A 20,898-nucleotide genomic window follows, 5' to 3' on the forward strand; every position below is an offset into this window, starting at 1 on the left:
AATTCTGAATCCCTCATGGGAATGGGAAGACATGAACTGACCTGAATTACCTTCCTCCCATTGTTCATCCTCTGCTTGAAGAAGGCAGGTAGGGAGGAAGGAAGGAAGATCCTAACAGTAACTTTCTTTACAATAGGAAGATGTCCACATCATAGTCAATTGGCATTTGGAAAGGCACCTTGGGACATCCCTAAAGTAAAACCACTTTGATCAACTCATTTCAAAGCCTCAGCTCTGATTACAGCTGATGAACCCAAGCTGTGAGGTACCTCCCACTTCTCTTCTACAGCAAAAACCATTGCAGATTTGTAATACCCAAATGCTGTTGAAAAGAAGCAGGTCTTGTTGCCAGAAGTCTGCCTAATATTCCCTAATGTCACCAAGTCCATAAACATCATCTATAAGTGGGAGAGGAACATTACATTACCTCTGTTACAGCAGGGTGACAGAGCAGAACAGCCTCTGTATGTTCTGTGGTTTGAAGGGCCACAGGAAGGTTTTACTTCTCTCTTGGAGCCTTGAATCCCTGTTTTAAGACAAGCAAGGGACACAAAAAGAAGCTTTAGAGCTGATCTTGTTGCTCCTCACCTGATCTATAATTTGAGATAGTTTCTTAGAAGAAGGGCAAATGTAATAAGGCAGCAACTGTATTTTTTGTAACTCTGTCAGGTCTTTGATTTGGGCCAGCAAGAAAGCCTGTTAGATCCAATAAAGCAACTGAGCATCTCTGGAAAACACTATTAAAAGAACATGAAATAAATGAAAATCTGGGACAGGCTAAGTGGTAAATACCTGGCCTGGCAGCTCAGCATGGCTACACCCTGCTTGCCATTATTATTTAATACTGGCATTGACTGCCTGGATGATGAGACAGACCAGGCAATTCTCTGGGGATTGACTTGAACACCATTCCACCCTGCCATTAAACAAGCCCAGAAGCTTGGACCACACTGGCTTTGGAAATTTTAATTGATTTAATGTCAGAGACAAGTGTGGTCAAGCAGTAAACATCACTTCTTTGAACATCTTTGTGGGCAAATCAAGTCCCTCCTACCTATCAAGCAGTGCCCAACTCCAGGTTAGGACCAGCGTGGCATTAACCTGATCCTCTGGAATAACCAGTTGTGTAGCCAAAATCCCACATGCTGGTAGGATACGATGTCCATATGGAAACAGCTACTGATATGGCTCAGGCCCTTTGGGTCTTCATATTAATCTTTCTGGGAGAATCATCATAGAATCATCATCAGCCCACAGCAGAGGAACCCACAGGGGCTTGGAATAATTGACACCAGCTCTCCATGTCGTAACAGTGACACATGGATATGAAGAGAAGTCTGAAGAGGAATTATTTCCACCGTCACCATGCCAGCTGCTCCCCTTAACAGCAGAACAAGGCCAGTGACACAAAGAGGCTAAACACAGTGACTGCCTCCAGTAGGTATCTGGCAACTAAGCCAGCAAAGCTCAATGCAAGACCACATAGAAAAGGGAAGATAATTTTTAAATCTGATTTCACCCACTCACTCTTTCATGCTTATTCTTGCACGTTCACACTCTCGATAGCACCAAGACCCATATGTCCAAGGGATTCAGTGAGGACTACCCATAGCAATACATAGGACTGAATGCATGCATTCAGAGATGTGCACAAAAGCCTAAGTTATACCTCTGGGTATGTTGTCCCATATTCTCAAACATCATCTTTTTCCCAGCCTTCTTCCTGAAGCCCATTTATTTTGCTTAGAAAGCAACTCACATGTTCTCTTGCTCTGAATTTTCTAAGTTTAATTACAAAAAAAAAAAAAAAAAAGAAAAAAAAGTTGTCGTCTTTATCTTATTATTTATGGTTGGACTCAAAGACCTTCAAGGTCTTTTTCAACCTAAACGATTTTTACACTCTCTCTTAATTCAGGCAGCTCTGGAGATATTTGAATTCCTTCACATCTGCATAACGTTCTTACCTGAGGTATGGCCTTGCTGCCACCAGCACTCATTCCTTCTGCTATTACATACTTCTCTCCTCTGGCTGTTCTCACACACACCATTTTCTGTCATGATGATTTCCACACAGAACCATCTGTCTTCCAAAGTTCTCTGCAAGCACTGAGCAGTCCCCACAGACACCTAGGTATTTAATTCCTGTTTGATATACAGTGCAAAGGGAAGGCTGATCTGGCTGGCAGTTAATTCCCAAGTTGTCCCTGGCAAGGAAGGTCACTTTACATAGACCTGATAAATTGTCTTACAAACACAGCCTGCTGATCACTGGCTGGAAATCTATGGCTTCATCCATCAATCTCCAGTCTCTGTCTGTCTTTAAAAATAAGCATTACTCTTTCCGCTACTACCACTTAAATCTTGTCCTCAGAGGCAACTGCCAGGAGTTTGGAAGCATAGTCATGGCAAAATAAACAAAACTAATTGACGGAAAGATGAAGATGAATACCTTGCACTTAATCAAAGAATGGTGGAAAAGTTGGAAGGGACCTTGGGAGATCATGTAGTCCAACCACCCTGCTAAAGCAGAGACACCCACAGCAGGTTGCACAGGATCACAATGTCCAGGTGGGTTTGGAATCTCTCCAGAGAAGGAGACTCCACAACCTCTCTGGGCAGCCTGCTCCAGGGCTCCAGCACCCTCACAGCAACAAAGCTTTTCCTCCTGTTCAGATGGAATCACCTGGGTTCCAGTTTGCACCCCTTGCTCCTTGTCCTATTGCTGGGCACCACTGAAGAGTTTGGCCCCATCCTCCTCACCTCTACCCTTTGGATATTGATGAGCATTGATCAGATCCCCTCTCAGGCTGCTCTTCTCCAGGCTAAACAGCCCCAGGTCTCTCAACCTTTTCTCCTCACAGAGATGATCCAGTCTCTTCAGCATCTTTGTAGCTTCTGCTGGACGCTGTCCAATAGCTCCCTGTCTCTTGATCTGGGGAGCCCAGAACTGGAAACAGCACTGTCCCCTGGGGAACACCATGAGCTACAGGCCTCCAACTAGGCTCTGCACCATGATTACAACCCTTTGACCAGGGGAAGTTTCCTTCGCCGTTTTGGAGGCATGCAGCACCTTCAGTGTACTTTGTACCAGCAGCACCTTCAAAATGCTGCAGGACAGAGCAGCTGAATAGCCTGGAGCACAGCTTTCTGTCCAAGACTGAGCAGCTGTCCTGGAGCTAGGTATAGGGCAAAGTTGCAGGAACGAGAAAGAGGACAGAAAGCAGCTCCTCCCCATTTTCTACAAGTTCTAATGAGCATTTATATTTTTGTCTTGCAGGAGCAGATGAAAAACCCAGCCTGTCTGTCTTGAAGAGAATTCAGCTTGCTCTTGAGAGCCAAACCATCTCTTTCTCTTCTTAACAGCCATTTTTATTCCTTCTGACCACACAGCTGTGGAGAGAAAAAGAAATATTTTTCTGCTATTCTTCAGCTTCTTTCTTTGAGTAAGTAAATTCCCTGGGCCTACTGATAAAAGGTAAATGGTTAACTTTGCATCCAAGCTGACAATGCAAGTAAAAAGAGCTGGAAAATCCCCAAAGCAGGCTGCTTGTACAAGAATAGCACCACAAAACTGCCAGTAACCACTCCAGGGGGTAATTAATTACCATTTGCATGGAGAACTAGTTCTCACAGCCATTGCTAACAAGATTGAAAGTCTGTGTCTGAAGATGACATAGCAGAGGCTCAGCCTTGAAAGTGTCAGCAATATTTAGTTCAAGCCAAGAATAATCAACAAAAATCTTGGCTAAGATCCCTCACAGGGAGACACCCACCCTCCCCCCCACTTCCTAAACAGCCACAGTCCTGAATCATGCTTTCAACTACCAGCTCCTGCCACAGTCCAGCCTTTATCTACAAAATAAATATACACGGGTTTAACAAGGGAGAATATTTACTTTCCTTCATCTGATACAGTCTGTAAAGTGCAATGTTGCTAAATTACACCAAGTTAAACTGGTGCATTTCTCCAGTATTTTAAATACAATAAATACAGAATGAGCTATGTGCAATCTTGCTTGTGAGTTTTAGTCTTTTTTTAGTCGATAAACTAAATTTAGTCATCAAAACAGCCTCCAACAGTACTCCACAAAAATCTAGTAAAGGAGTTATAAATAAAATCAGATCCTTCAAACCCATCCTACACAATTCTTCTGTCCACATTGCATGGGTAAGCATAGTGTTGCTGCCAACACATGGAGTGAAGAAAAAAATACGGAAGCTGAAAATTACCTCACAATAAAAAGGAAAACCATACAACCTAATGCTACAAATCCTCTCATAAACAGGCTGTTTACTCTTGGTAAACCAGGATTCCTGCTCCCCAACCCTCCACTAAAAAACTCTTCCAGGAAGAACATCTTGTAAGATATGGGTTGATTCATCTTCATCTTGCTCCTTTTTACTGCAAAGTGGAAAAGATTCTAGAACAAACTGCCTGCACATTGGACACTGCTGGAAATATTTGATGCAGCCATCACACAAGCATGCGTGCCTGCAAGGTAGGAGCACCCAGTTCACTGTGCCATTCTGGCAAACAACACAGTCTTTACTGTTTTCTTCATGCAACTCTGCTTCATCTTCAGACAGTCCAGCCTTTTCTAGCAAGTTTCTGTCAGTGCTTCTCTCACCAGTGGATGTATCGCTTGAAGACGGTGCAATGCTATTTGCAGACATGAAGAGTTGCTAAAATACACATAAATGTTTAGAAGTCAGATAGTTGAACACACATCTGTGATGCAAGCCTCACTGAGTCAGATTCACTGGTTTCAGATAGTGCCCCAGAGTCTGAGTCCTGACAGTTGCCTGGCATCCAGTTAAAGTACTTCAGAAGCATAAATTTATGTAAAACACTGAGAAAATATTAAGGATAAGTCATCAAGTCTTAGCTGGATCAAATCAATGTGCACACATGAACTTTAACAGAACTGGCCAGGTTTTGAGCACCTCAGCGTTTCTGTTTCTGGTATAACATTTTCCATGCCTAGAGGGATGCCTTTACCCATCTATGATTCCTACCAAAAATATAGCCACCAAATCATCACACATCTACCTCACTCAACCCATTCTGCTCTTGCTCTTATCACAGTCACAGAATCACAGAATGGTGGGGGTTGGAAGGGACCTCTGGATATCATCTAGTACAACCCCCCTGTTAAAGTAGGGTGTCCAGGCAGGTTTTGAAAGTTCCCTACTCCTTTTTGTCTTATGTCAAAATCTTCTGGGCATGATCTTTTCATTAAGACAGTAAAAAGCAGCCAAAGATGCCCACAGAGAGCAGCCTATCCCACCACCCAGTTGCTTCTATGCCTTTAAGGATTATTTGAGCATTGCTTTTAACAGTGGCAACCATACCTGAAAAGACAGCTTAAGGGGATGAAAAGGGAAGTTTAACTGGACGAATTATTGTCAGCAAAAAATGGCCAGGACAAACATTTCTTTGGACCAATTTCTGAATGGATGCTAAATGAGTCAAGTGAATTAATTTGGCCCCATTTTTAGCTTAATACCATCTGTTATTTTTATTATCACAGTCATCTAAAAGTGAATCACATGGAATCACTTCATCAACTGCCTGTCTGACATAGGACAAAGATGGTCCCACAACACACATAGCTAAGGGAAACTGGAATGGAATGATGAGAACATTGATTTAACTTATAATGGTCTGTGCCGGGCAGGTTTCTAACCTTTGTGCATGTGTTACAGTAAAAAGGAAATTAAAAGAGAAAAATTTATTCTAAGGCTTTCCCAGTTGAAGAGCAGGATAGGAGATACTGCTGGTTTGAGGGACTAGCAAGGGACTAACAAACATTCTGTGGAGAGGTGACATTCAACAGCTACTTAATGCCTTACTGCTCCTGTAATAAATGGACAGCACTGAGGCCTCTGACTGGAATCATATAAAATATTTCCGTACAGTAACTTTGGCTGGAACTGCTGAACTGATGAAGTAATTTTAACCATTATCCAGTTCTTTGCATAACAATAAGAGTCTTATACTAATTTAGGTTCCTGAAAGCCTACGCAAACTAAACTTAACACTGTCACCCAAATGGAACAAGACTCAGTATGTGGCTCACCTTCAGATCATGGTATTGACCTTGAGCTAGAAGCAGATACTGATACAATATTCTGCAGGAAAGTCTGTAGCTCTCATCAGGAATGTGAATCACAGCCACCATTGAGATCTACAGAAAACAAAACAAAACAACACAACCCTGTATTTAATAACTTTCCTTTTTGTTACGATTCACACAGAGCAGTTTGCATGAAAGATAGCATGCTTTGTTACAACCTCGGACCTGCTTATCTCCTGAGACCATGAGGACTTCAACAGCGTTGACTCCAAGCATAGATCAAAAAAATAGGCTAGACAAGGTAAAAAGAAGACATGGCACAAGACAGCACTTTGCAGCACTTCAGCTTTCTGCCCTGGTTCTCCATGTAGCACTTCTATGATCAGTCCACAGTGAGGACCTGCTCTGACTGCTCTCACCTAAAGGAATTAGGCCCCAAAGCAAGAAAGCACCAAAGCACGTTGAATGCTGATGCAGCTGAGGTAGGGCTTGGTGACACAGTCACAGATGTGCCTTAGAGAGGATACCTGTATAACAATCTCAACCAGAAGCAGTAGCTCCTACACGGCCTCCTTCTGTGCCACTAACTCATTATGAGCAGGAGAGGAGTCGACAAACTGCAAAGAATTTCCTACATCAAGGAAGCCTGAAGCAAGCACATGCACTTAGGCCCCATACAACATCTGCAGCCACACCCTGGGTTGTCCTCAATGCAAGAAATTATCCTATCAGCTGAACTTTGAGTGCAGAATTACAGGGGAACATGTAAAAGGCAAATTCTTCTCTACTTTCTCCCCCATCCCTCACAAACACACCGACTGTAGTGTTCAGACTCCAAAAAGCATTTAGAAGTGTGGCTGATCAGCTTGTAAACTGACTAGGCAAAAGACAAATTTCACTGGCAAGGATCATGAAAGGACCCCAAGGGCTGACTTGAGAGTCATTTTCCTGACAATAAAAGCACTCTGAGCTCACATGCTGTGCCTAATACCCCTCACTCTGCCCAAATTACGTAATGGCCTCTAAAAAGCAGGGGAAAATAGAAAGTGAAATTCAATATTATTGGAGTTCCCAGAAGCTGTCAAAAGAGAAATGAAACACGGAAGAAAGCTGTTCTGTTTAAAAAAGATTCTTAAAGGCAAATCAGACTTGCACTTCAAAATCCACACATGGCTAACTACATGCAGAGTTTGAATATGTACACACCTATATGTACTTACACTGACTGAATTTACTATTCCTTGGCAGTAAGGCCTTTATTTTAAATCACAAGGCCACAAAAAAAAAACCCTACCTGACCTCACACTGCTATTAGCTTTGGAATCTGAAAGCCATTAAATCTCCAGTAAACAACAGCTTTTGTGTTTTGATACCGAGAGGTTTAAAGTGAATGGTTTCATAGATTCATAGAATGGTTTGGATTGGAAGGGACCTTAAAGATCATCATCTAGTCCCAAACCCTCACTCTAAAGAATTTCTTCCAAATATACAGTTTAAATCTACCCTCCTCAAGCTTCAATCCATTCCCTCTCATCCTATCACAACAAGCCCTTGTAAAAAGTCTCTTTCTGGCTTCCTTGTAGGTTCCCTTCAGGTACTGGAAGGCTGCTCTAAGGTCTCCCCATAGCCTTCTCTTCTCCAGGCTGAACAGCCTCAATTCTCTCAGCATGTCCCAAAGGGAGGTGCTCCAGTCCTCTGAATCACCTTTCCAACCCTCCTCTGGTCCCACTCCAGCAGTTCGATGTCCTTCTTAAGCAGGGGACACCAGAACTGGACACTGGTTCTCATCCCACCTAACAGGAGTGCTTTCTCAGTGATGACACGTTCTTCACACATATTTTGTTCAGAAACCAGGACAACTTTGTGAGTGGGACCAGTTCCTCTCACAAGCAGGACCTGTGAAGTGACAGTCCTCCAGTACTCAGCACTGATGAGGCCACACTTTGAGTACTAGGTTGAGTTTTGGGGCCCACACTACAAGAGAGGCACTAAGGTGCTGGAATGTGCACAGAGAAAGGCAACAAAGCTGGTGAAGGCTCTAAAGCACAGTTCTTCTGAGGCACAGCTGAAGGAACTGGGGTCATTTAGTGTGAAGAAAAGGAGGCTGAGTGGAGACCTTATTGCCCTCTACAGCTCCCTGAAAGAACACTGGAGTCAGGTGGGTTCAGTCTCTTCCCCCTCATAACAAGTGATAGGATGAGAGTAAATGGCCGACAGTAGCACCTGGTGCAGAAAGGTAATTTCTGTGTTCCTAACAAGCTAGCTAACAGCTCAAACATCTGTGTCAGACACCAAAAACTCCTCCTGCCTTGCCAGCAGCAATCCAAAAAGGCCGTATCAGTGCAGGAGTTTCAACACAGGTCTATGTAATCAGAAAAATCAGAGTAACACCTTAGTAACCTACCACAATCCTTGCTCATCTCAAAACCGGGCTCGTCACAGAGACCTTTGCAGGCAGGAGCTTTGTGAAAAATCCTATCTGTTTTCTGAATGGCATATGTAATTCTCATATAACAGTCATCCTTGCTCTTCTGCCATGCTCCCTTGAGTCATCAGTGACAAAGCCAGGGATGAAATTCCAAGGAACAGGGAAAAGAAGCTGTTTGATTCAAGCCTGTCTCCTGGAACATTCAGACCTTAAATACAGTCACCCAAAAATATATTCTTATATTACTTACAATATCATATATTTCTCTGTCTTCTTCATCAGCTAACGTCAACAGTGCTACCAATGGATACTGAGAGCGAGGAACTGGGCCAAAATCAACAACTTGAGCATCTTCTGGTAACTGACAATATTTTTCCTCCTTGTCATTTTTTTTAATGCTTTGTATGTGTCAAGGGAAACAATCAGCATGGCTGCAGTTGTAGACAAATGTGACGTTTACATCAAGAATATTTGTGATCATATTTGTTCAGAAATACATCATGCCAAGAAGCACTGAATGCTCACGAGCCTCAGGACTCCTCGTGCCAGTAAATTTGCATATTTTGTCAAAACAAGGGGAAAACAAGAAAGGATACAAGTACTGCTGTCGATAGAGGTATTTGCTGTACACAGCATCCTCCAGCGCCTGAGGAGTCTTTATTCTGAAGCAGTAGATGTGTTTCTGCAACGCTTCGTGGAATTTTTGAACATTGCAGCCCCAATAGCATGTGAGAAGACAGTCTTCCAGACAATCCGGTCTCAGTGCTATGCCGTCTGAAGAAGAAAAGGATATCAGTGACTCACCCATGTGCAAGAATTCTGGAACTGCTAAGTGTAGGTTCTTAAAGGGCAACAAGCAGAGAACAGCTTCAGTGTGCCAGGTTTTTATTATCAAAATCTTGTGTTCTATGAATTCAGACTAGGCTTAGTGCTTATCAAAGTCAATGGAGATGAGAAAGTGGGTGCACGGAGATAAAATGTCTGATTAAGCTAACAAAGACAGCACATGCATTTGATGAAGGATAAATTTTAATTTCTGGTAACATTTTATACACTCCCTCAGGCCACAAGCCCTAGCCCACAGACCATTTCCTTCTTCGATAATTGTATTGATTGGATCACTGGCCTACCCACCTCTCTGTGATCTCAAAGTACCAAGCACCAGTACAAGTCAGGGGCTGACCTGCTGGAAAGCAGCTCTGCAGAGAAGAACCTGGGAGCACTGGTGGACAGCAAGTTCATCATGAGCCAGCAATGTACTCTTGTAGCCAAGAAGGCAAATGGTCTCCTGGGGTGCATCAAGAAGACTGTGGTCAGCAAGGCAAGGGAGGTTCTCCTCCCCCTCTACTCTGCTCTAGTGAGGCCACAGCTGGAGTACTGAGTCTAGTTCTGAGCTTCCCAGTTCAAGAGAGACAGTGAACTACTGGTGAGAGTCCAGTGGAGGCTATGAAGATGCTGAGGGGGCTGATCATCTCTGTGAGGAGGAAAGGATGAGAGACCTCGAGCTCCTTAGCCTGGAGGAGAGCAGACTAAGAAGGGTTCTTCTCAATGCTTATCAACAGCTAAAGGGTGGGGATCAAGAAGATGGGGCCAGACTCTTTTCAAAGGTGTCCAGTGACAGGACAAGGGTCAAAGGGCACAAACTAGGATACAGGAGGTTCCACCTAAATATAAAAGAAAAGCTTCCTCCCTGTGAGGATGTCAGAGAGATGAAATGGTTGTGGAGTGAGAGATTGCGAAATCTCCGCCTCTGGTGAGATTCCAAACCCACTTGGACATTGTGATCCTGGGCAGCCTGCTGTGGGTGACCCTGCTTTAGCAAGGGGATTGGACTAGATGATCTCCAAAGGTGCCTTCCAACTCTTATCATTCTGTGATTGAATCAGGCCCTCTTGATCATGTAATGTGCTCCACTTCTTTTCTACAAATCAAGTATTCGAACCATTAACTTCTGAAAACTTAGAGAAGAACTCTTGAAAAGTCCCACCAAATTTAAGTGCTCCAACATCTTGAAAAATCCAAGTTAACTGAAGACTAAGGTGTTGCATTTGTTTGGGTATTTCCTATGTTGAGAGAGATGTAAAAGCAGCCCTTTTTTCATTCATAGGAAGGCTCCACATCTCTGTTGGTGGAAGATGCTTGGCCTGGCTTGCTACTCCCCAACGATGCAGAAGGGCATGAATTTCACTTCCTATGTGGGCGATTTCAAGGATACTAGTGACTACTTGAACTCCGATCCAAACAGATGTTTCAGTTTGGCTCCCACTGAAGCACAATAGAAAGAGAGGGAGATTTTTATTTATCTATTTATTTATTGAAAGCAGTGCACTTCCAAACACGGCTGGAGATCCAGACTTAGACGTAAGTGGGCAGCATACATTCTATAATTAATTCCATAGAATTCTACAATTCTATGAAATTCAGAACGCCCACAGTAGCTGGTAAACTGCAAATGACTTTGATACTTAAGAATCTGTTACAGCAGGAAGTGTTTTATTAATAAGAATTAAACTGTACTTAAATAGCCAAATATTTCACTTTTAAACCCACTACATTTACAAGCTATGTAGGAATTGTTTCTGTTGTAATGATGAGAAGCAGCACGTTTCTGAGCAATTTTGATAAAGGAAAAGGGTTAGAGCAATAAAACAGAAAGTACTAAGCTCAGGAACACAATCTGATAAAAATCAAGTACACAGAAATGCACTGACTTGTTACTGAAGCTGCAGCAGGATGAGGGATTTCTAACCCAAAAGGATTCTTCACTTGTCTCATCTGTTTCTTCAACACTCTTGCACTGGATTCTGTTTCTTCTGAGTTTCTCAGAATAACAGGAACATCCAAACCAAACCTATGAGACAAGAAGAACAAGTGGATTAAGTGTTAGTGTTGACACACTTGATTTTTCTTCAGCTCTAAATAGCAAGCAACGCCCCAAATAGAGCTAGCTGGATTTGCAGAGTATCTGTTAGGATGCATGCGTAACAGCCTGCTGATTTGACTCCAGCTTTTCGTGGCAGAAGGTAGGAGTCTTCACAGTGATACACAAAATCTTTCAAGGGGAGGATACTTTATTCTTGTGTTTCCAGAAAGAGAATAAAATTAATGAGAATGGTCAATGCCCTCTAGTGGTAAAAAGTTTGCCAGAATTTCCTCCCAGCTGACATTCTTCCACATCCCATCTAAGGGCCCCAAAAACTCGCTGCTTGCAAAGATGGAACAGTTTTCATGGACTGGGTGCTCAGAAGGAAGAATCAATCATTCAGCCCTAAGATATTTCTAGCAGTAACTACAGCCAGAAAGATGGTTTTATGGAAGACTAGGTTCCTGTTTTTCCATATAAACCTCAATCACAACATGATGATATGAAATGAAGGGCTGCTTTGAGCCAGAAACCACGTGCAAAATAGTCAAGATTCTGAATTAAAGCGGAGGCTCTGAAACCCCTTCAAAGCCAAAACTAGCATGCAAGCTCAAGTGATATTCTGACACTAAAAGGGTAACAAAGCAAAGGTTTAAAAGTTTGAACACCCTACAAATCAAAGTTAAAAACAAAGAAAGCAAGGAAGAATATTTAGGATGATTTCTGACATCAACTAAAAAAACCCAAGATTTTCATGTTGCCTGGGGCTTTTAAAAGAATTGTTACAGAAGATCAGAAAGAAAACCCAACTTCCACGCCAGACTTCCCTTTACACTTGGCTAAAAATGATTAATTTTTTAAGGTGATAGAAGTAATGTGCAATAACCAAAAGGTTATTAGTGAAACTGGTTTTGCTGGGACAGAATGCGACGCCTGCCATGGGCTGCAGACCATTAGCAGCTGTGAGTCAGCCAGGACAGATGACTGGAGCTGGCTCTAGGTGTATCCCAGACCATGATCATCACACTCAGTATAAAAGAGGGAAGCCTTCTGTTTAGGCTCCTCCTTTTCCTTCTGCTTTTGAGGACTGCCTTCCTGTTTGGTGCAACTGCTGCAGTTCTGCTGGGCTGAGTACAACTTTTATATACTTTGTACTGACATTGGGATCAGGTTGGCTATTCCATTACATGTTTTCATTTTAATATGCGGATTTTCCCTAATTCCTCTTCCCTGCTGGGGAAGGATTATTGATAGCATAACTGCTACAGTTTAGTCCCAGATACAGGCTAAACATAGACACTGTTCCGGATATCCAATCAGAAGACTACTTTGGAGACTAAAGAGATTTTCTTAGCTGCATTCACTTGGTCCTGTTTCATTAGTAAGGCAGCAGGGAGAGGCTGTGGGAATCTTTTGGTAATGTACTATAGGAAACAGTTATTAATTAGCTCAGGCTGTACTTCCCTGAATTTGTGCTTTGGTGGCTGCCACCTGTACAGCTGATGTGATGGTCTGTTTAAGGGGCCTGAATTCTGGTTTATACAGTCATCAGCATACTGGGTGCTGGAAAAGTCTGAATGGCACAAAGCATCAGCTCTTCCCTGCATCAATTGTTTCCATTTAATGTACTAAAATAGCAGCTGTTACAGAAAGATGGGTCTTGTATCAATAATTCAAGCTTTCCAGGGCACTACCAACTTCAATGCAATCAGTTTGAAAATTGCTAAAGTGATTTTGTGTTCAATACAGCTCTGAGCCAAACAGACAATGTTGTGGCTTAACTGCTACTTTTTCCTGGTTTAAAACATCTTTTCCAACTCCTATGTGTCAGGCAAAGAACAAAAGCAAAGCTTTTACTGATACCAGGCTCCTTTTGATTGATTTGTGTTAGAGGGGTATTCTTTGTAAGATTAACAGGGAAAAACATCAGTCAAAAGGGATTTTTGAGCTGAGGAAACTACTTCAGGAAAATTCTCAAAGCCATTCTCAATAGCAACAACCTGTTCCTGACAGTCTAACAAATGTTTGCCTTTAATGTTTAATGTCTTGTGTGCCTGAGTGTCACAGGCACACCAAAGAGGAAAGAGACTGAACTGATGGAAAATACTCCATCCTTGTCACTCCACCTCTGACAAATTCCTTTGATTCACTAGACTTTGATGGAAAGATTTGTATTTCTTTGATGATATAATGTAAGGCATTCAGCCATACTTGGTTTGTGCTCAGGGAGGGTCAAATCTCTCTCCAATGTAAGTAAAACCAGCCACACTGGCTTCACTGGGGCTCAAACAAACTACACCAGTTAAGCATGGTACTGACAAAGAAACCAGGTGCAGCAGCTGTTTTGCTTATTCAATATCCAAAACTCAATGGAGTTAATCTCTCCAGCTGCACATAAAGATGCCTCACGTTTTGGGCCATCTGGCTGATTCTGAAGTAAAAAAACCCCATTCTCTGGAAACTTTCTTTACTGGTTGAAAACACCAGGATAATCACTGAAAAGCAGCCCTGGAGGGAAAAAATAAGCAAACAAACAAACAAAACAAAACCCAAAACAAACTCTAGTAGAGCTTTAGCAAGAGCTGAAGGCAGAAAGACTGTTCAACCACAAGGTGTGGTGCTTCTGTGAATTTAAAGGTAGGATTCAGTGTATGAAGGATGAATAAAGACAAAAGGCTTTAATTTTTGAGTTAACAGTCTATCAACCTAGATCATTAGCTGGTATAGGGGGAAATTTAATTTCTTCAGAACAATGCTAGTTCAGAAAAAGTGGGAGTATCCAACGCTTTTGTTCACAAGTGTTAAGGGTTACGGTTGGGCTGGCCATTAAATGAGTGACAGATGCTCTCTCCGAACCCCTCTTCCTTCCCAAAGGGGAAGAGAAATGGAATAAGGGAGAGAGACTGATGCACTGGGAAAGAAAACTAAAATAGGTTTGATGGAAATAATAACAATTGAATGAAATATATACAAAAACCAGTATCAATCTCAGCCCCCTGATGGTAATTAGTCAGTCATTGATGCTGTGGGCAGGTATTGGGGAAGTTCCAGATCCGACTCAGTGGTAGATGGGAACCAAATTCAGGAGCTGGATTCTGGAACTAGATTCAGGAACAGATGGATCAGGATCAAAGTCGGAACAGACAGAGTCCTCTTTGGACATCTGCCACTGAAAAAGAGGCTTGACACTAGTGATCTCTCAGCTTTATACTATGACATATGTGGAACAGAATCCCTTACTGGTCCAGTCTGCCTCTCTCCACAAGTGCTGCTTCTTACTGCACCCCAGTGTACCACACAAGACTCAGCAGTGACCTTGTTCTGTGCACCAATCCTTGGTACTAACTCTAAATATCAGTGCTATCACTGCTAGAAGCAGACACTGTCTGCAAAAAACATGCCATTAATTTCAAAAAGTGGCATCCCTGAGCAGAGACTGACCCGAAAGTCAAATCACTGAATAGAATTAGTTCTGTTCTAACTCAAACAAGGACAAGGAATTAACTTTGTACAGAGCAGTCTGGACCTCAGGTGCTAAGCCTACAGCTGCCACTAATACAAGCATTCATCTCCAGCTAAAAATGATGCACAGAACTGTATTCATCTAATCTAGGCTGCACTTCACCACTCTGCCCAGAGCATCTACTGGCTCTGGAAAGCTGCCTCTGTAGTAACCTTCTTGGACACTCTGAGCAGAGCCAGGGCTGGCCATAAAAAGAGATGCCATGCCCACTCATTTCTTGAACACTTCTAGGGATGGTGACTCTACCACTTCCCTGAGCAGCCTGTTCCAATACCTGACCCACTCTTTCAGCAAAGAAATTTTTCCTAATATCCAATCTAAACCTCCCCTGGCACAATTTCTGGCCACTTCCTCTCATCCTATCACCTGATACTAGAGAGAAGAAACCAACATCCACCTCACTACAACCTCCTTTCATGGAGTTGTAGAGCGCAATGAGGTCTCCCCTCAGCCTTCTCTTCTCCAGACTAAACACTCCCAGTTCCCTCAGACACTCCTCATGAGACTTGCTCTCTAGATCTTTCATCAGCTTTGTTGCCCTTCTCTGGACACACTCCAGAATTATGAAAAGGATTTCTACTACCTCTCCCAAGTTACTAATGAGGTGGAGCTTCATCCAGGAAAAAGATAACAAAAAGATCAGCCCTGCCTTCACTACCACTCACCCAGCACTAGGGGAGGCAATGTAAAGCAAGAAGAAAAACTCTCCAGAAAGCGTAACTGAAAGATCAAAGATATTCTTCATTCACACCGAAAGCAACAGATGGCATGTGTTTGAGCCAGCAGCAGCTAACAAAGTGCTGTCAACAAAAGAAAGACTTTGCACTAAAGGAAAACTCAAGCAGAGTATTTATAAGCTGCCAAGGCAACAAACAGTGACAGCAAAAACATCTGTAATTCAGGAGAAACCAAGGATGAAGAACACTGAAGCACAGCACTACACATGTTAATGTTAATCCAACGGGAGAAAATATACTCTATTTTATTCTGTCCAGAATGGTGCTGTATCCACAATTTCTAGATAAAATATTTTAATTGCTAATCAATGCTCCTCTCCACTTGGCATTTACATTTACAGATGCTCCTGAGTTGCAGGAAAACAGATGAAACAGTGCCATGGACAGACATTCAGAGACCTGCTTCTGAAAAGGCAACAGTGGCATCTTTGCTGAACCCTCTCAAATACAAGTAGGAACAGGTCTTCTGCTCACCACCCCTCTAGACACTTTAGCAGCTCAGCTGATTAACGCTTCTCCTCATAGCAGCCCCAGTACCCTGTCGAGTTCACCTGAAATGCTCTCTTCTCTGAACTTCAGCAGTAGAACAGACTGGTGCCCTGTGAGAGCTCCTGGGTAGTCTCACACCTCAGTAACAATTCTGCCTTCAAGCCTTGTGGATTTAGCTGCTAACTGGCCTAACACCAGGCACTTTACTCAATATCTGACCATTTAATTTTCCACCAGGATTTCACATGCCCATATCCAAAAATGCCACATTTTTCCCTTGGAGCAGCCCTCCCTGACCTTCACCCTCTCACTGAGGCTTAGGTCTTCTCTCAGCCACCCTTTCCACATAGCTTTCATTCCCTGCCTCTCCTTCACCCCGGAGCAGCTCCTCATCTCCTATGGTCAATGCTTGTCCTCCTCACCCTCCTTTCAACACAATCCCACTTCCTTGACTACTGCCAGGCCCCATACACCCATCACCACTGACGCTGCCTCCAGCCTGGGCCACCACACACTCCTAGAGCTCATTCCCCACGGGATGCCTGCTCTCACTGCCCCCCGTCACACCATACCACTTCATTCCACCGTTAGACCTCTGCAGAACAAGCCTATGGCCCCAGAACGCTCTCCACAGACAAGTGCCGGCGGCTCCCACAGCCGGCGCCGGCCCCTCCACCGCACTCACCAGCCCAACACCAGGCCGCTGGTGACCAGGAAGCAGACGAACACCACAGTGATGTAGAATAGCGGCAAGTACTCGTAAAGCGTGACGAGGAACACGGCAGCCATGAAGCCAGGCCGCCCCACTGCTGGGGAGAGCTAGGCCGCGCAGCCCGCCCCACCACAGGCCCCGCCGCCGGGCGCATGCGCGGCACGGAGTGAAGCCACTGCCCACAGCTTGCCCGCAGATGGGCGGGCCGCTTTGTCTAGTGCCAGCCCGAGCTGACCAATAGCTGCGTCCCGTGCGCACCCCGCACTCTCCGCCCGCAGCCACCCCCGTGCTGTCCGCACCGCGCTCGGAAACAGACCTCAGCTGATAATGGCCCCCGATATTAACACCGGCAGGTGATGAAGGACTGGAGAGCCACCCTGAGGAGAAGGACTTGGGGGTGCTGGTGGGTGAAAAGCTTGACATGAGCTGGCACCATGCGCTCAGAGCCCAGATCCAGCCGTGTCCTGGGCTGCAACCAAAGCAGTGTGGGCAGCAGGTGGAAGGAGGGGATTCTGCCCCTCTGCTCCACTCTGCCGAGATCCCACCTGCAGTGCTAGGTCCCGGTCTAGACTCCTCAGCATAGGAGAAACATGGACCTGTTGGAGTGGGTCCAGAGGAGGCCAGAAAAATGATGCAAGGGCTGGAACCCCTCTGCTGTGAGGCCAGATTGAGGGAGCTGGGGTTGTTCAGCCTGGAGAAGAGAAGACTCCAGGGAGACCTTCTTGTGGCCTCTCAGTGCCTAAAGGGTGAGATCAGCAAGCTGGGGACAGACTTCTAATAGAAGCAGGGCCTGTTGTGACAGGACAAGGGGTGATGGTTTTAATGTGAAAGAGGGGAGAGTCAGATGAGATACAAGGAAAAGGATTTTACACTGAGTGTGGTGTGACACTGGCTTAGGTTGCCCAGAGAGGTGGTAGATGCCCCATCCCTGGAACAATTTCAGGTCACGGCTGTCTGGGGCTCTGAGCAACCTGTTCTAGTTGCAGACACTCCTGCTGACTACAGGGGGATTGGATTAAATGACCTTTAAAGGTCCCTTCCCATCCAAACCACTCTGCGATTTGATGATTCTGTGGATGCTGGCATGACCTCGACTTCAAAACAGAGCACTACACAAATATGTTTTGCATACTGAAATAAATACACAACCTACCTACACAGTAACACACAAGGAAATAGCTGTGTTAAAGAACATATAGAGATCAAGTGGCACTTCAACACCTGCTTGGTAATCCTACACTTTTATGGTGTTTACTTATGCTCTCCTTAAAAATTTGAGATTTTACCTTCTAGATCTGACATTTAACTCATTAATAGGATTTGCAAGAGGTTGTATCTGAGAAACGAAGTCTTCCTCTATACCTTCTTCTCTCTGAGGCTGTAACAAGTTGGGAATTGGGGTCTCTTCTCCCTAGTAACAAGTGATAGGACAAGAGGAAACAGATTGAAGTTGTGCCAGGAGAGGTTTAAGTTGGACATTTGAAAAAAAAATGTTCTCAAAAGGGTTGTCAAGCCCTAGAATAGGATGCCCAGGGAAGCCCCATCCTTGGAGGACTTCAAAGCTGTGTAGATGTGGTGCTGAGAGGCATGGTTTAGTAGTGGATTTGGGAGTGCTGCATTAATGGTTGGACTTAAAGATATTAAATATCTTTTCGAACCAAAACAATTCTATGATTTTATAATCAAGAATCAAGAATCAAGAATCAAGAAGGTTGGAAGAGACCTCAAGGATCATCGAGTCCAACCTGTCACCCTACACCTCATGCCTATCTAAACCATGGCACCAAGTGCCACGTCCAATCCCCTCTTGAACACCTCCAGGGATGGTGACTCCACCACCTCCCTGGGCAGCCCATTCCAATGGCCAACCACTCTCTCTGTGAAGAACTTTCTCCTCACCTCCAGCCTAAACCTCCCCTGGCGCAGCTTGAGACTGTGTCCTCTTGTTCTGGTGCTGGTTGCCTGGGAGAAGAGACCAAACCCCTCCTGGCTACAACCTCCCTTCAGGTAGTTGTAGACAGCAATGAGGTCTCCCCTGAGCCTTCTCTTCTCCAGGCTAAACAGTCCCAGCTCCCTCAGCCTCTCCTCATAGGGCTTGTGCTCAAGGCCTCTCACCAGCCTCGTTGCCCTTCTCTGGACATGCTCCAGCAATTCAACATCTTTCCTAAACTGAGGGGCCCAGAACTGGACACAGTACTCAAGGTGTGGCCTAACCAGTGCTGTGTAATGTTCTTGATTCTCACAGTCACCAGGAAAGCAATTTCTTTTCTGTTAGAGCAGCTTAAATTCCCAACAGCATAAAAAAGGACAGATATTTCCCCCAGCACCCAGGCAGCTCTCCACCAACCACCTATTATGGAAGAGAAGCATCTGCCTTGGGCTCACAGCTTGTATTTCTGATTTGTGAGCTCAAATCCTGGTTTACTTCCAGAATTATGCTCAACTTGCATAAACAAGAAGTACCACGAGCAGCAGAATTTACTAAGTCTAATTTCTATTTCATGCTTGAATTTTCTGATGTTTAATGAGACAGACATTCCAGCTGGGGCTTTTTTTAACAGTCTGTGTACTGTGTGTATTCTGTGGTGTTTTAGTAAAGGACATGAAGTTGTTGTCAGAGGATTGAGTTAAAATTTTTAGGCTGAATAGGCGTATAATGAAGTGATCTGAAACTAGGATAAGAAAAATGGAAGGCCCCTAAGACTAAAGGACAGAATGACCTCAAAGGTTGAAATATTCAGAAACAAGGCACAGTAGTTAAGAGCAGTGTCTAAAGATATTAAAATGCTCTAAACCTTTGTAGCTAATGACTCATTATAGCTTCTTTACATAAACCAGAGACAGACTTGGACAAAGATCAAAATACAAGGTGTCCCTTACATAACCTGTGGTGATTTTAATACTAAAAACCACACCTCTAGGAGGATATTTAAATGTAGGACCACTTTAGTATAATGGACTAGGTAATAGTATAATGAATTAGGAAAATTATGGAGCAAGTATACAGATTTATGTGATATAAAATCATATATAGATTTCTTGTTATTTGTACTGCATATAAACTGTTGCTGTTTGAGATAACAGTGTACTTGATTTGTGATTTATTACCTAGCACTCAGAATCACAATCACAGACTAGTAGGGCTTGGAAGGGACCTCTCAAGATCATCAAGTCCAATTCCCAGCTAAAGCCGGGTCACCTAGAGTAAATCACCCAGGAATACATCCAGGCAGATTTTGAGTGCTTCCAGAGATGAAGATTCCACTCTTGAGGAAGCCTGTTCCAGTGCTCTGCCAGCCTCAAAGTGAAGAATTTTAACCTTATGTTTACATAGAACCTCCTGTGTTCAACAAGTATTTTGACTGCGTTTTTGCACACTGCTTAAATGTCCCTTTCTGGGGGACTACAGAGTTACTAGTAGGTCTTAATGGCCTCATCCAACTGTGGTTGCCCACCCTGGGCCTGCTCCTGACCTTGCCCATGGGTCCTTATCTCAGCTCTGGACACCAGCAGCATCCTCTGTGGATCAGGGTTTAAATACTGTCACCCTTAATGATACTAAAAATTCAGAAATCTTTCTGAGACTGGTTTTGGGGTATCAGGAGCAGACATTCTTTATTGCAGCGCTGGGCATGCATGTGAATAATTTCACAAAGATTGAGTGACCCTTATCTCAAAGTCAAGCAGTTTGAGAGTAATAATACTTAGCAGATTTTCAATAATTAATTAGAAAAGTCATACGACTTCCTAGAACTAATTAATTAATTCATATGACACGTGTTCTGTTCTGTAGTCCAAAATCATAGAATGGTGTCCAGTTTATGTGGCTTTTAGGTAATTCTTTTATGGTAATAGTTGTGTGCCTGCTGATAAATGTGATTTCTGATCTAGATTTGGGCTTTGCACAGTGTAGCAAAGCAGCTAAGTTCCCTATGGTGGTAATTCCCTTGCAGAGGTGGCATATGGTGCAGTTTTGATTTGTCCCAAGTAAATGTCCACATGACAGCCACCCCATGTGTGTTTGGGCTGTTGTGCCATTCCTGGCCTGAAATTCTGACAGGCTAGGTTT

The 20,898-nt window shown here is 43.7% G+C and overlaps 1 protein-coding gene across 1 annotated transcript; it reads right to left on the bottom strand.

Annotated features, from left to right (window-relative positions):
- Positions 1–4,066: 4,066 nt before the first annotated feature.
- CGRRF1 (cell growth regulator with ring finger domain 1) lies at positions 4,067–16,906 on the bottom strand. Its single transcript, XM_054400481.1, has 6 exons — positions 16,803–16,906; positions 11,217–11,356; positions 9,102–9,279; positions 8,756–8,903; positions 6,081–6,188; positions 4,067–4,683 (listed from the first exon to the last, which is right to left on the bottom strand). The coding sequence occupies exons 1-6, from the start codon at positions 16,904–16,906 to the stop codon at positions 4,333–4,335; spliced, it is 1,029 nt and encodes a 342-aa protein (XP_054256456.1). The 3' UTR covers positions 4,067–4,332.
- Positions 16,907–20,898: the final 3,992 nt, after the last annotated feature.

The sequence above is a fragment of the Indicator indicator genome, chromosome 4 (genome assembly GCF_027791375.1).
Source record: "Indicator indicator isolate 239-I01 chromosome 4, UM_Iind_1.1, whole genome shotgun sequence".
NCBI lineage: Eukaryota > Metazoa > Chordata > Aves > Piciformes > Indicatoridae > Indicator > Indicator indicator.

What these genes read in the sequence shown, in the direction of transcription:
- CGRRF1 (XM_054400481.1), bottom strand. Translation starts at nt 16,906, where the DNA reads ATGGCTGCCGTGTTCCTCGTCACGCTTTACGAGTACTTGCCGCTATTC. An exon ending in AGCGGCCTGGTGTTGGGCTG is followed by an intron (nt 11,357 to 16,802) that starts GTGAGTGCGGTG and finishes CTTGTCTCATAG; the next exon opens with GTTTGGTTTGGATGTTCCTG. An exon ending in TGCTGCAGCTTCAGTAACAA is followed by an intron (nt 9,280 to 11,216) that starts GTCAGTGCATTT and finishes TTTCTTCTTCAG; the next exon opens with ACGGCATAGCACTGAGACCG.